Source organism: Pteropus alecto, unplaced genomic scaffold (assembly GCF_000325575.1).
Source record: "Pteropus alecto unplaced genomic scaffold, ASM32557v1 scaffold40, whole genome shotgun sequence".
NCBI lineage: Eukaryota > Metazoa > Chordata > Mammalia > Chiroptera > Pteropodidae > Pteropus > Pteropus alecto.
The window spans coordinates 2,922,080-2,933,585 of record NW_006431919.1 but is presented as its reverse complement, the minus strand read 5'-3'; the positions used below and the strand labels follow the sequence as shown (position 1 = coordinate 2,933,585).

Sequence of the window (11,506 nt, the reverse complement as noted above, 5' to 3'; positions counted from 1 at the left end):
AACTACAGATATGCAGCCGCACGTGAGCTATGTTTTTGCCCAAGGAAGCCCATTACGGACTCAGTGCCCAAAGTTTTAATTGCAGGCTGGTCACATAGGCACCCTCTGTGCAGCATGCACCCAAATTCCAGACTCTCAGAAGGAAAGCAGATGTTCGGCATAAACCACATTGTCTGTACGAGCGGTCTCGGCACAGTGAGACACCTTTCCATTTGTGGAAAGTTTTATCACAGTGCAGGGAACTGTTTACCAGCTAAGGTCTCAAATGACAGCCAAGGACCAATTTTACAAGCAGGCCTTTCTAAGGATACCGATTCCTGCTATGTTCTCTTTTCTACACACTCTGCCTTTGGGCCACCCCCATCTTTAATTCACCTCTTCCATATCTTCTAGGTTTGTTTTCCCATATCTCAGGCCCGAATCAGTCATGCCTCTGCTCAAAGACCAACATCGGCCTGGGAGCCCAAAGACTGAGCTCTTGTCATAGCCTCACCACTAACTCACTGTATGACCTTGGGCTAATCATGTTCCTTGCTTGGCCTTCAGTGTCCCCATCTCTGAAATGGGCAAAAATGGTAGCAGTGAAGGGCTTTGGGAATGAAGGTGAGGTGCTCTATGCTTTGCCCACAGGTGTGCAGCAATGACAACAAGACCTTTGACTCCTCCTGCCACTTCTTTGCCACCAAATGCACCCTGGAGGGTACCAAGAAGGGACACAAACTCCACTTGGACTATATTGGATCCTGCAAATGTGAGTCTCCTTGGTTCCTCCAGCCTCCTTTTTTGGGGAGAGAGCACTGAACTGGCATTGATGCTGACTCTGCCACTCTCGTGATGTGAGATTTTGGGCGAGTCTCTTCCCCTCCCTGAGCTTTGGAGTTCCCATTTATAAAATGATGATTGTCTGTGGGTAGGGCCCTGTCAACTCTGCACTCAGGACATCTCACAAGCAGGACTGAACAGTCATGGAAGCACAAGAGCAGGGAGAATTTCTTTTCTCTAATGATGAGGAAGTTCTTCTAAGGGGCTAACCCACATCTTTCCCACTTCAACCGTGTAAAGCAAAAATGATGTTCCACCTGGCCTATAAAGAGTTTTTAAAATATTGGAGAGAGCCACTCACCTGACTTAGCTGTGCAGAAAGATGGAGGGGGAACCGGGTTCTCCTGTGGTTAGCCCTACTCTCCCAGTTACGCTCCGAATGGACCCTGGGCTGTGAAATAAGGCACAGGCCTGGAGAAGGAGGGCTGGGGGAGGGCTGCAGGAATTCTTGGGCAGTGAGACCGAGCAGCGTGCCAAGGAACCTTTCACCAAGTGGCTCTACTGTCCTCTGGGGCCTATTTACTCCCTCCAACTCCTAGTGTTTCCATCACAGATGTTCTCTCCCCCTCCCCAGCTGCTGGTGAAGAAGGTAGTGGTCCTCACCACACAGGGTGCTTTCCATAAGTCCAAGGATAAGGGAGGGACAGACCCCTGAGCCCCGGATACTGAATGAGATTTGATAATGTGGCCTTGAGCAAGTCCCTTTTCTCCACACTGACCTCTAATAGGTCCATCAGGAGGGTGGACTTGGATGAAATCTCCAGGTCCGACATTCTGGGATTCTAAGTTCTAAAGACCAGGATAGAATTATTATTACTAAGAATGTTCCAGTGGGTAAACATTGCTGACCTCCCCCCAACCCCCACCTCATCACTCCCACTGAGCTGGGAATGTAGATTGATGTTATTCCTCAGCTTCCCAGCTTCAAACACCTAACAGTGGACATCGCCAGTGCAGGTCCTGGGCCTCTGCTTCCAGGGCCCATCACCCAGAAAGGTGCTAGCACCACTGGAGTGAACCGCTTCCCTTAGCAGACCAGGGCGAGGCCGCGGGAGCAGCAGACGTGCCTTCACACTCTCCCACGTGCCGAGCTTTCTTCCCCACACGCAATCTCCTTTGCTCATGTCGGGTGAAGACGCTGTGACCCAGGGAGGCGGAGCCAGTGTGCCGAGGTCACTGATGGAAGTGGTTGTAGGAGGAAGGCAGGGCACGGGGTGAGCGGCTCAGCCAGCATATTGGCCCTCAGGCAGGGAGATTCGGGGTCTACACTGACCACCCTTGTGTTCTGGACCCTAGACATCCCCCCATGCCTGGACTCTGAGCTGACTGAATTCCCTCTGCGTATGAGGGACTGGCTCAAGAATGTCCTGGTCACTCTGTACGAAAGGGATGAAGACAACAACCTTCTGACCGAGAAGCAGAAGCTGCGAGTAAGTAGCCTTTTGCCAGCCTGGCCCAGGAAGCCTGGCTGGCCCTGAGCTGGATGGCTGGCTCCTGGCCATGGGCTGGTGGACATCCACAGTCCCAGTCCTAGAACTAGGCCACCAAGCATAAGCTTACATCCCTGCTCTGCCAAGTGCTTTTATCCTGGGCACTAGGACACACACTTCTCATTGCCTTCGAAGGCTCGTAGTGCACATTCTCGTCTTAAAGGCTCTGAGAAGTTCTGTAATGAGGAGATGTGCTCACTTTGCTTAGTCCAGTGTTAACAAGAGATGCAATAACCCTATTCTTTTTTCCTTCTGAGTCTATGGACCTTAAACTTAAATAGACATATTAAGCACTTGGAGTGCTAATAAAGTACAGCTTCCTGGGCCTCACCCCAGGCCGACTGAATCAATGTCTCTGTGAAGGCCCAGGAAGCTGCATTTTAACACACTCCTCAGGTCATTTTGATGTGGCAACTCTATAGCGAACTGTCTGAGATCACTCCAGGCTTTTACTTTCGTGGATGAGATGCTGGTACCCATCTGTGCCACTTCTTTTCCCTCATTTTGAACCTTGGGGTTGGCTGATCTCTGCCTGCTCTGGCCTCCTGTCTGGCTGGACAGTTTCCCTAGACCGTTTGTCACACAGGTCTCTGTTCCAACAGGTGAAGAAGATCCACGAGAATGAGAAGCGCCTGGAGGCTGGAGACCACCCTGTGGAGCTGCTGGCCCGGGACTTCGAGAAGAACTACAACATGTACATCTTCCCCGTGCACTGGCAGTTTGGCCAGCTGGACCAGCACCCCATTGACGGGTAAGACCCCAGGCCCTCAGGATCGGCGAGGGCTGCTCTGGCTTTGCCCTGGAGTGCAGTCACGGGGCAGAGCTGATAGGTGCGCTACTGATGGCCAGAAACCTCTCAGCAGCCTCTGATGCTCCCAGCCCTGGAGCCCACGGTTGGCCTAGAGGCCGGGGTGGGAAAGAACAGGCATCCAGAGAAAGAATGCAGAACTGGGAGGAAGAAAACCGTTAGACACTGGGTATCTATTAGGTGAGGGAGAGTGAGTTGCAAAGGAGTGCCAGACTCCCAAGGGAGTGCTGCAGGCCAAGGGTGGGGCGGCCTATATGCTAATAGTCCTTCAGCCTCAACAAGGCAGACTTGACCTAAGAGTTCTTAAAAGTTCACAGAGCCAGTCCCATCTCCATAGTAAGCCCTTGGTTTGATTGCTCTTGCCTCTTGTCCGAATGAGTTATGAAGGGCTGTGCCACTGCATTGCAGAACAGACGGGCAGTGGGTCAGTGAACAGACACTTACGGAGTGTCTATAATGTACTCAGCACTATTCTAGGTAGGGGACTTAACAGCAATCAGAACCGACAGTCCTTGCTTTCGGCAACTCACACCGTGAGGGATGATCTGCGTAGTCTCACAATCGAAGGAGAAAGTTAAAAAGGCTCACGAAAGCTGCGGCGGTGGCTTGGCCATCTGTGGCTGAGCAGAGGCTGTCACCCTCACCACAGCCTTCTCTATGTCCTGGAGGAGCACAGCACCCTGTTCACATGCCTGGGGAGCTCATTGTGCCCAGAGACGTTCCTCTCCAGGAGGCTCACCCCTCGCTCTGGCCTCAGCCTGTGTGCCTGGAGTCTAGCCACCCTGTCGGGGATCCTAGGTGGCCGGGGTCTCCTGAGCTCTGGGAAACTCCCTGCTGCTTCTCTCCCAGGCTCTTTTCATGGCTGAGATCCAACTGAGTCACTCACTGGGGGAGGAGAAGGCGGTGTGGGGAGGGAGTCGGAAGGACATCTGGAGCTCAGGCCGAGCAGCTGAACCCCCTCACAAGGAAGGGGCCCCGAGGGAGGCTTCCAGGTGGAGCTGCAAGGACTGCGCATCTGGCAGGATTCCGGCCTGGGCCAGGGGATCCGTCCTCCCCCTCTTCTTGTCCCAGAGCTTCATGGTGACCTTGCCTGTGTCCCTACCCTTCCCGGGGCCTCAGTTTTCCCACCAGTATACAATGAAAGGGAAGGGGGCGGCTCGGGTGGGGCATGGAGGGTCTGGGGATTGAAGAGAAAATTGGAGTAACGTGCAGCCCCTTGGGGAAGTGTTTTGAGGACAACTCGTTGAGGGCTCTGGGGAACAAGAAAAAACATCACACATGTGCTCTGGACTCAGGGCCATCTGGAATAGGAATGGAGGACAGTGGGAGAGGAGTGAGGCCTCCCTCTCACACATCACATGATGTACCAGAAAAACTAAAGCTCTGTGAAAAAGGTTAGCGCTCCCTTTGACCTTCCCTTCCAATCCCAGTCCTTCCCTATGCTCCTTCCCAGAAGTCAGCACTGTCATCATTTTACTGTGTTTCTTTTAGACTCTTTTCTCTGCATTTGCATCTCTATAAATGTGTGTCTATAGGAAACGTACATTGCTGTTTCATATCGGATTTTGATCTACCAATAGGAGAGGTGCTGAATATTTTCATTTGAAGTTTCTGTGCCCCCCAACACTCAACCAATTAGCAACCAATAAATGCACCAAGAGACTTTTGTCATGAGCCCAGGGGACCTCAGAACTGGAAAGGCCCTTAGACATTATGGTCAACTCCTCCCCTTTTCATGGACGGGAAAACTGAGGCTCAGCGTGGAGCAGTGCTGTGCTCTAAGTCCCACAGCAGGTCAGTGGCTTTCCCACGCCTCAGACCCTTCCCACTGCCCTGCAGGTACCTGTCCCACACCGAGCTGGCCCCACTGCGTGCACCCCTCATCCCCATGGAGCACTGCACCACTCGCTTTTTCGAGACCTGTGACCTGGACAACGACAAGTACATCGCTCTGGATGAGTGGGCCGGCTGCTTCGGCATCAAGGAGCGTGAGTGTCTGAGCCGTGGGGCTGCTGTCTTCCTCCTTCCTCCTCATCCGTGTATCCGTCCTCTCTGCCCGTCTTTGTTCTCTGTGCCTAGTGAACTCCCGTCTGCTCTGCCTGTCTGGGTGGGCCTTGCTCTCTCACGTGACTTCTTGATTCTTCTCTATCGGTCCGTCCTTTTTATTAGCACTCACTCTGTGCCTAGCACTATTTTGGGAACTGGGAGGCACCTAGAGAGGAAACAGGAATTACAACTTGGCATGTGTGTAAGTGTATAAGTGACAGAGACAGGGAGACCAAAGTTCCTGGTCACTGACTTCCCGGGTGACCTTGGACTGGTCACCTGGCCCCTGGCCCTGAGGATGGGTGGGATCAACTGACTCCTGGGAAAGAATGTCTTCATCCACATGCTCTCTTTTCTTGTTTACAGAGGATATCGACAAGGATCTCGTGATCTAAATCCACGCCTTCCTGTACTACCGGATTCTCTCTTTGACCTTTCCCTTCCCATTTCCCCCAATGTTTAAAATGTTTGGATGGTTTGTTGTTCTGCCTGGGGACAAGGTGCTAATATAGATTTAAATGAAGACATTAACGGTGCTAAACATGGAAATTGTAACCCAAGTCATGACATTCTTTGCTGTAACTCTGCTATCAAGGCCTCTTGCTCAGCGACTAACGAGTCATCTCGCTCACCTACTAACAGCCCCGTTTTCCTCTGGCCATTTGAAGCGCTGCCCGTTGTCTTAGTGGCAAATGGGTGGGAACTCTGATCTGCTCACATCTGCCTTCAACACATCGCATCTTCAGACTTCCTATTTCTCTGTTTGAAACTAATACTCACCAAATCGGACTTTTATGTTAATTTTTATTTCAGGGTATTGGCTGCCAGGGGGTATTCCCCACATGGCCTGAAGGTGGGCAAAGGAAAGTAACAGACATGTGATGTACAAGGATGTTTCTGGGACTAGAGGACCCGTGGTAGGAGAAATTCCTGGAAAACCCACCAACCAGAACCGCAGATAACCAGTCTTGTTTCTCTGGGGCTTTAAATGAGAGTAAGAACCTGAGGCTGTGTTTCGAAAATATATATAAGCTCTTACTTAAACCAGCTCCTCATCATTTTCCCCCTCATTTTCTAGTGCCATTTCTTTGCACATTAGGCTGTTTGTTCAAACTTTTGGGAGCTGTGGACCATCGATTTTCTGGAATCCAACACGCCTCTGGGGGGTTGATCACCACATCTCACAAGGCTTTCGCCCTTCTGTTTTGGGGAGATTCAGGACTGGGAGGCTGTTTCGACCAGGAAGACCAAAATCAAGAGTGAGGCAGGTGTAGAAAGGTGTAAAATAGAAAAAATGGAGTTGGTGAATGGTTTTTTTTTTTTTTGTATTCTCCACACTTGGATGGCTGTCACGGGGAGGGGGTCTTGCCCTCAGTTTCTAGCATGTTCCTTCTTTTCTCCCCTCCCCACTCTTTTCTTTCTATTAATCAAGAGAAACTTCAAAGTCAATGGGATGGTCAGATCTCACAGGCTGAGAACGTTCACCTCCAAGCATTTCATGAAAAAGCTGCTTCTTATTAATCATGCAAACTCTCGCCATGATGTGAAGAGTTTGACAAATCTTTCAAAATAAAAAGTAATGACATAGAAACTGCCTTCCTGAGTGATTTTGCATGTGTCTTAGTGACCTCATTACCCTGACACGCAGACATGGGACATATGTGTCTGTATATAACTGCACAAATGCAAACCTTTGCATTATTATGCTTTTGTGCACACACGTGCTCACACAGAGGCTTATTTATACACAGGCAATGTATGGTTCTTATAAGCACAAATTTGGCTTACTTTTAATTTTATGACCTGTGGGCTGACCCTTTTTATTACTGTACTTCATGAGCAGAAGCACCAAGCTAAGCAAGTATCTCTTTTCACTAACCATTCATTTATCCATCCGTCCATCCATCCACAAATGTTTATGATGTACCTACTATGTACCGGGTCCCATGCCAGGTGCTAGAGACACAACTGTAGCAAAGCAGAAAAAGCATTTGTTCTTCTGGAACTTACGGTCTAGTGAGGAATAAACAATTGCACAGCTAAATATAAATTACAAGCTGTGGTAGGTGCAATGAAGGAGGAATATAAGAAACCACGATTGTGTGTAACAGGGGGACACAGCATTATCCTAGAGTCATAATGTCCCATTTGGTAGCCACCACCCATTTGCGAATACTTAGATTTAAATTTAAATTAATTAAAATTAAAAATTCGGTTCCTCAGGATACACTAGATGCTTCAAGTGCCTGAGAGTCACATGTGGCTACTGATGACCCTGTTGAACGGGGCAGACTGGAGCGCTTTCATCGTTGCAGAAAGTTCTATTGGATGGGGCTGTTCTAGGGCCTCTGGGAAGCATCCTTGAGAAAATTTGAGCTGAGTCACAAAAAAAGAGAAGAAACAAAGTGTATGGGTGGAGGAGATGGGGAAGAGAAGAGGGAGGGAAAAGCATTCCAGGCAGAGGGAACAGAATGTGCAAAGGTCTTGAGATAGATGGGGAGAACGAGGAGCCCTAAGCCAGTGTGGCTGGTGCACAAAATGAGGGGCAGGTCACAGTGGATGAAGCTGGAGGGGTGGGCAGACCTTGTAGGCCATGGTAAGGAGTTTAAATTTCACTTTTTGTGTAATGGGAAGATACTGGAGTGTTTTAAACCAGATAGAGAAAGAGAATAAGGGATGGAGGTGGAGGATTGGATCTGCTTTAAAAAGCACACTAGAACACTCTGGCCGTGGAAGGAAGATGGCATCGTAAGTCCACAGAACTTTTCAAAGCTCATGCATGTTCATCATGTTCGTGGGATATTTCAGGATGGTGTTCCAAGACTCCCCTTAGAGACAGAAAAACAGTCCCAAAAAGTGTGCTCCATTACAATGGGCCACAGAGCAGAGTCTTCACGTGCCAACCCCAGAGCTGTTTTTTTCCCTCTTATTTGAAATTATTTTCAAATTACTAAAATAATACAACTCATAAAAAAATCAAACCGTATCCTGTTGTTCTCTTTTCTATACAACAGGAGAGAGAGGAGTAGGGAGAGGTTGGCCAGTTCGGTCTTGGCCATTTGAGGAATGCAAACCCAACGCCAGTCTCCTAATCTCTAGGAACCTGGGCAAAGCTAAAGCACAGATAAACCTCGGCATTGGCTATCATTCATTCTATGACATTTATCAGGTGCCTGCAGTGTGCTAGACATGCCCTCTGTTCTCATGAGGAAGGCGGGCATGGCCCCTGCTGCCCTGGAGCTTTCATTAACGGTACTGCTTCAGGTAGAAAATATATGCTATAAAGGATATAAAGCACAGAGCTATCATGGAGCGTGGATTGAATGGGGTATTCCTTCAGGTAAGGAGGGAGATGTGACATTCTTCAAGGATGGTAGGATGTAGTCCTTATGCCCTGGTTGGCCTGGGGCAGACCATCCCTGCGTTACCCAGCACCCACTATTATAACAGCTCTGTCACCAACTTACAGATGAGAAAACTGAGGTTTAGGGAGGTTGAGTGACTTGGTTATGGAATGAGGCAATGAAATAAAGGAGAACTGGAACACACAGCTTTCTCCCCCATATCTGGATGACTCCCTATAGGGAGCTCCTCGGAGTTTTCAAGGAAAAAGCAGCATCAAAGAATGGCATGAAGCATGAATAAGCCCATGGCCTTGGGAGGGCAGGGTGGGGCTGCACCCCTGTTGTCTGTGGCAAAAACTGATCAGCTGAATTAACAGGGCCCTTGGAACCCAGAATCCTTAAAGGCAGTGTTTCCACATCCTCCTTTGATCTGTGCTTTCTACCCCTTTAAATCAAATCACTTATTTAAAAAACACCAGAACCATTTAAAAGAAATGATATCATTACTTTGGCTGGAAAATCAGTATCATTTACCATAAATCGAGATAAACCTTAAAGATAAATACAATAAAAAATAATTACAATGAAAAAACAATGTTACACAATCATGAATCAATGTTACACATATGCCCTGGGCTTAAAGGATGCTCTGTTTCTTGTTAGAAGAAATCTAAGAGACTTCCTCTTTGCTAATCAGATGGTCCAAATGAGAATTGAGTCGTAATGAATTCAATGCTAATTCATGCCAAATCTTTAAGTCTCTTAACATCGTCTCCTGAGCCAAAGTGGTGGGTATCCCACCCCTTATGCAATTCCTCTTCACCATGAATGGGGTGTGGGTCTTTTGCAGATCATCTAGGTCCCTGTTAACAGAAGCCTCCCTCCTTCCCAACATCTGCTGCAGAACTGGATTGAACCCTTTTAGTCCAATGAGCTAACATTGAGCTTGCTTGTCTCCTCATCTGTAAAATCCTGATGATAGAGGTTCTTGCCTCACAGGTCATCGTGTCTGACACAGGGGAAGATCAATATCATCATTATCGTCATCATTCCAACTTAAATGTGAGAGACCTGCCCTTTCCCCACGGCCTAGACTGATCCTGTGTTCCTGGTCCTCTCTCAGTTGTAAGATTTCCTGCTTCAAGGCCACACTCTCTTTGTGAAGGGCCTCAGAAGTCTCAGTCAGGCTATGCAGGGCGTCCTGCTGTCTGCATTGGTTTTGGCTACAGGACGGCAGGGTTAAACATGTCCAGCAGAAAACAGAAAAATAAGGGCACTCCAAGGAGGTAAAGGAGCCCTGAATGGCAAGTCAGGATTCTAGTTTCTAGGAGAGCAGTGTCAGCCTGGACAAGTGCCTTCTCCTATAGGGGTCCCAATCTCCCCTTCTAAAGAGGGTGAGCTGGATGAGATGGTCTCACCTTCAGAGACTATGAGATCTCCTCTTCTCTCTGAATGGGATGTTCTAGAGGATGAGTACGGGTGTAGGGTTATTGAGGCCTCACAACCTGGTTTCCAGATGTCCCCCCAGAGCCAAAGGGACCAGCTTCCTCTTCCCTAAGCCATAAACCTGCAAGGCAACTGAGAGGGTCAGGGCGCCCCCTGGTGGGACGAGGAGGGCAGGCTCCCAGAGCTATGGGATGTGTCTGAAACTGACTGCTGAAACATTCAAGCCATAAGGATCCATAGAAGTCATCTAGCCAAGCACCCTCATTTTCCAAATGGGAAACTGAGGTTCGCAAAAGCCGAAGACATTTCCTCAAATACGGTTGCCAGATGAAACACAGGACTCCCAGTTAAATTTGAACTTCGGATAAACAAGAAATTTTTTTTTTCAGTATAAGTATGTCCCAGACATGGGTCAGGGCTTCTTCCTTATTATGTCAGATCAATGTCTCTGACTAGCAGCTCTGCCCAGCACCCAGCAGGGGTGTGAGAAATACTTGTTGACATTATTATGGGAGAGAGCAAGTGGAACGATATCTGACTGTGATGATCCCAGGAGTGTTTAAATGGAAGAAGGGAGATGAGTCTCTGCTCCCCCCCGCCCCGGCCACTCTCCCCCACACCCCAAGCCCTGCTACCATCGAAAACCCACCTTAGGGGATTTGGTAATACAGTTGCCTGAGATTCCTGCCCCAGTCTGATTTCCAAGGTTATGGAGGAGCCTGGGCACCTGCATTTTGAAAAGTCTTCCTAGTGACTTTGTTGCATAGTAAAGATTGAGAACCCCTGGGTTCACTATAAGGAAGAACAGAAAACTGCTTGCTTGGGGCAGAGTTTAATTGGCATATATCAGTAATCGTCAGTCTTCACTATGCATAGGAATCAGTGGGGGGTGGGGATGGATCATAAAAAATGCACATTTCCAACTGTACTTCCAGAGATTTTTGATAGAGTAGATCCAGGCTGGAGCCCCAGAATCTGAACTTTTGATAATCACTCAAACTTCACCTGTATTTGCAATGTGTTTAATTTCTTGAAAAACCAAAAACAGAACTGAAGCTAATATGCACGAAGAGTAAAATTCTTAAAAACAGATTGTGAGCGTATGATATACATTATTCTATTTGTATAAATGCAATATTTCACTAGAACACTTTTAAAATTTAGGAGCATTTTAGGGGACTGTGATGCAGGTGGTCTGAAGACCATGCCTTGAGAAACACGGGCTTAGGAGGCAAGAGAATGGACAGAGCTGCCTGCTTCCAAACACATACTGCGTGTCCCCCGTGCCTAAGAGCTGAGTGAGTCAGGGAACTTTCCAGGAGGAGATGGGCAGGCCCTGTCTTGAAGGCTGGGAAAGATTCTGAGAAGCAAAGGGAAATAGCATGGTAAGGAAGCAAGCAGTCTGAGCAAATGAGGGGGAAAAACGTGCCAGGAGACTAGAGTTGTGTCTTGTTCACAGCTGGTGCCCTATATGTCATTACACTCTAGCCACATGGCCTCTTTTCTGTTCCTGAGGCATGCCAAGTTCTGCACTGCCTCAGGGCCTTTGC

At 48.5% G+C, this 11,506-nt stretch overlaps 2 protein-coding genes across 4 annotated transcripts in view; one reads left to right on the top strand and one right to left on the bottom strand.

The window, feature by feature from the left end:
• SPARC (secreted protein acidic and cysteine rich) overlaps nucleotides 1-6,760 on the top strand; it is a 20,777-nt gene extending 14,017 nt beyond the window's left edge. For both annotated transcript variants that reach the window (XM_015585246.2, XM_006906429.3), the window contains exons 6-10: nucleotides 631-751; nucleotides 2,119-2,252; nucleotides 2,915-3,063; nucleotides 4,960-5,108; nucleotides 5,533-6,760. In XM_015585246.2, the coding sequence (XP_015440732.1) occupies nucleotides 631-751; nucleotides 2,119-2,252; nucleotides 2,915-3,063; nucleotides 4,960-5,108; nucleotides 5,533-5,561 (582 nt within the window). In that variant the 3' untranslated portion in view covers nucleotides 5,562-6,760. The remainder of the gene's footprint in view (nucleotides 1-630; nucleotides 752-2,118; nucleotides 2,253-2,914; nucleotides 3,064-4,959; nucleotides 5,109-5,532) is intronic.
• Nucleotides 1-11,506, bottom strand: part of SLC36A1 (solute carrier family 36 member 1) — a 245,499-nt gene that overhangs the window by 57,943 nt on the left and 176,050 nt on the right. The window lies entirely within an intron of this gene.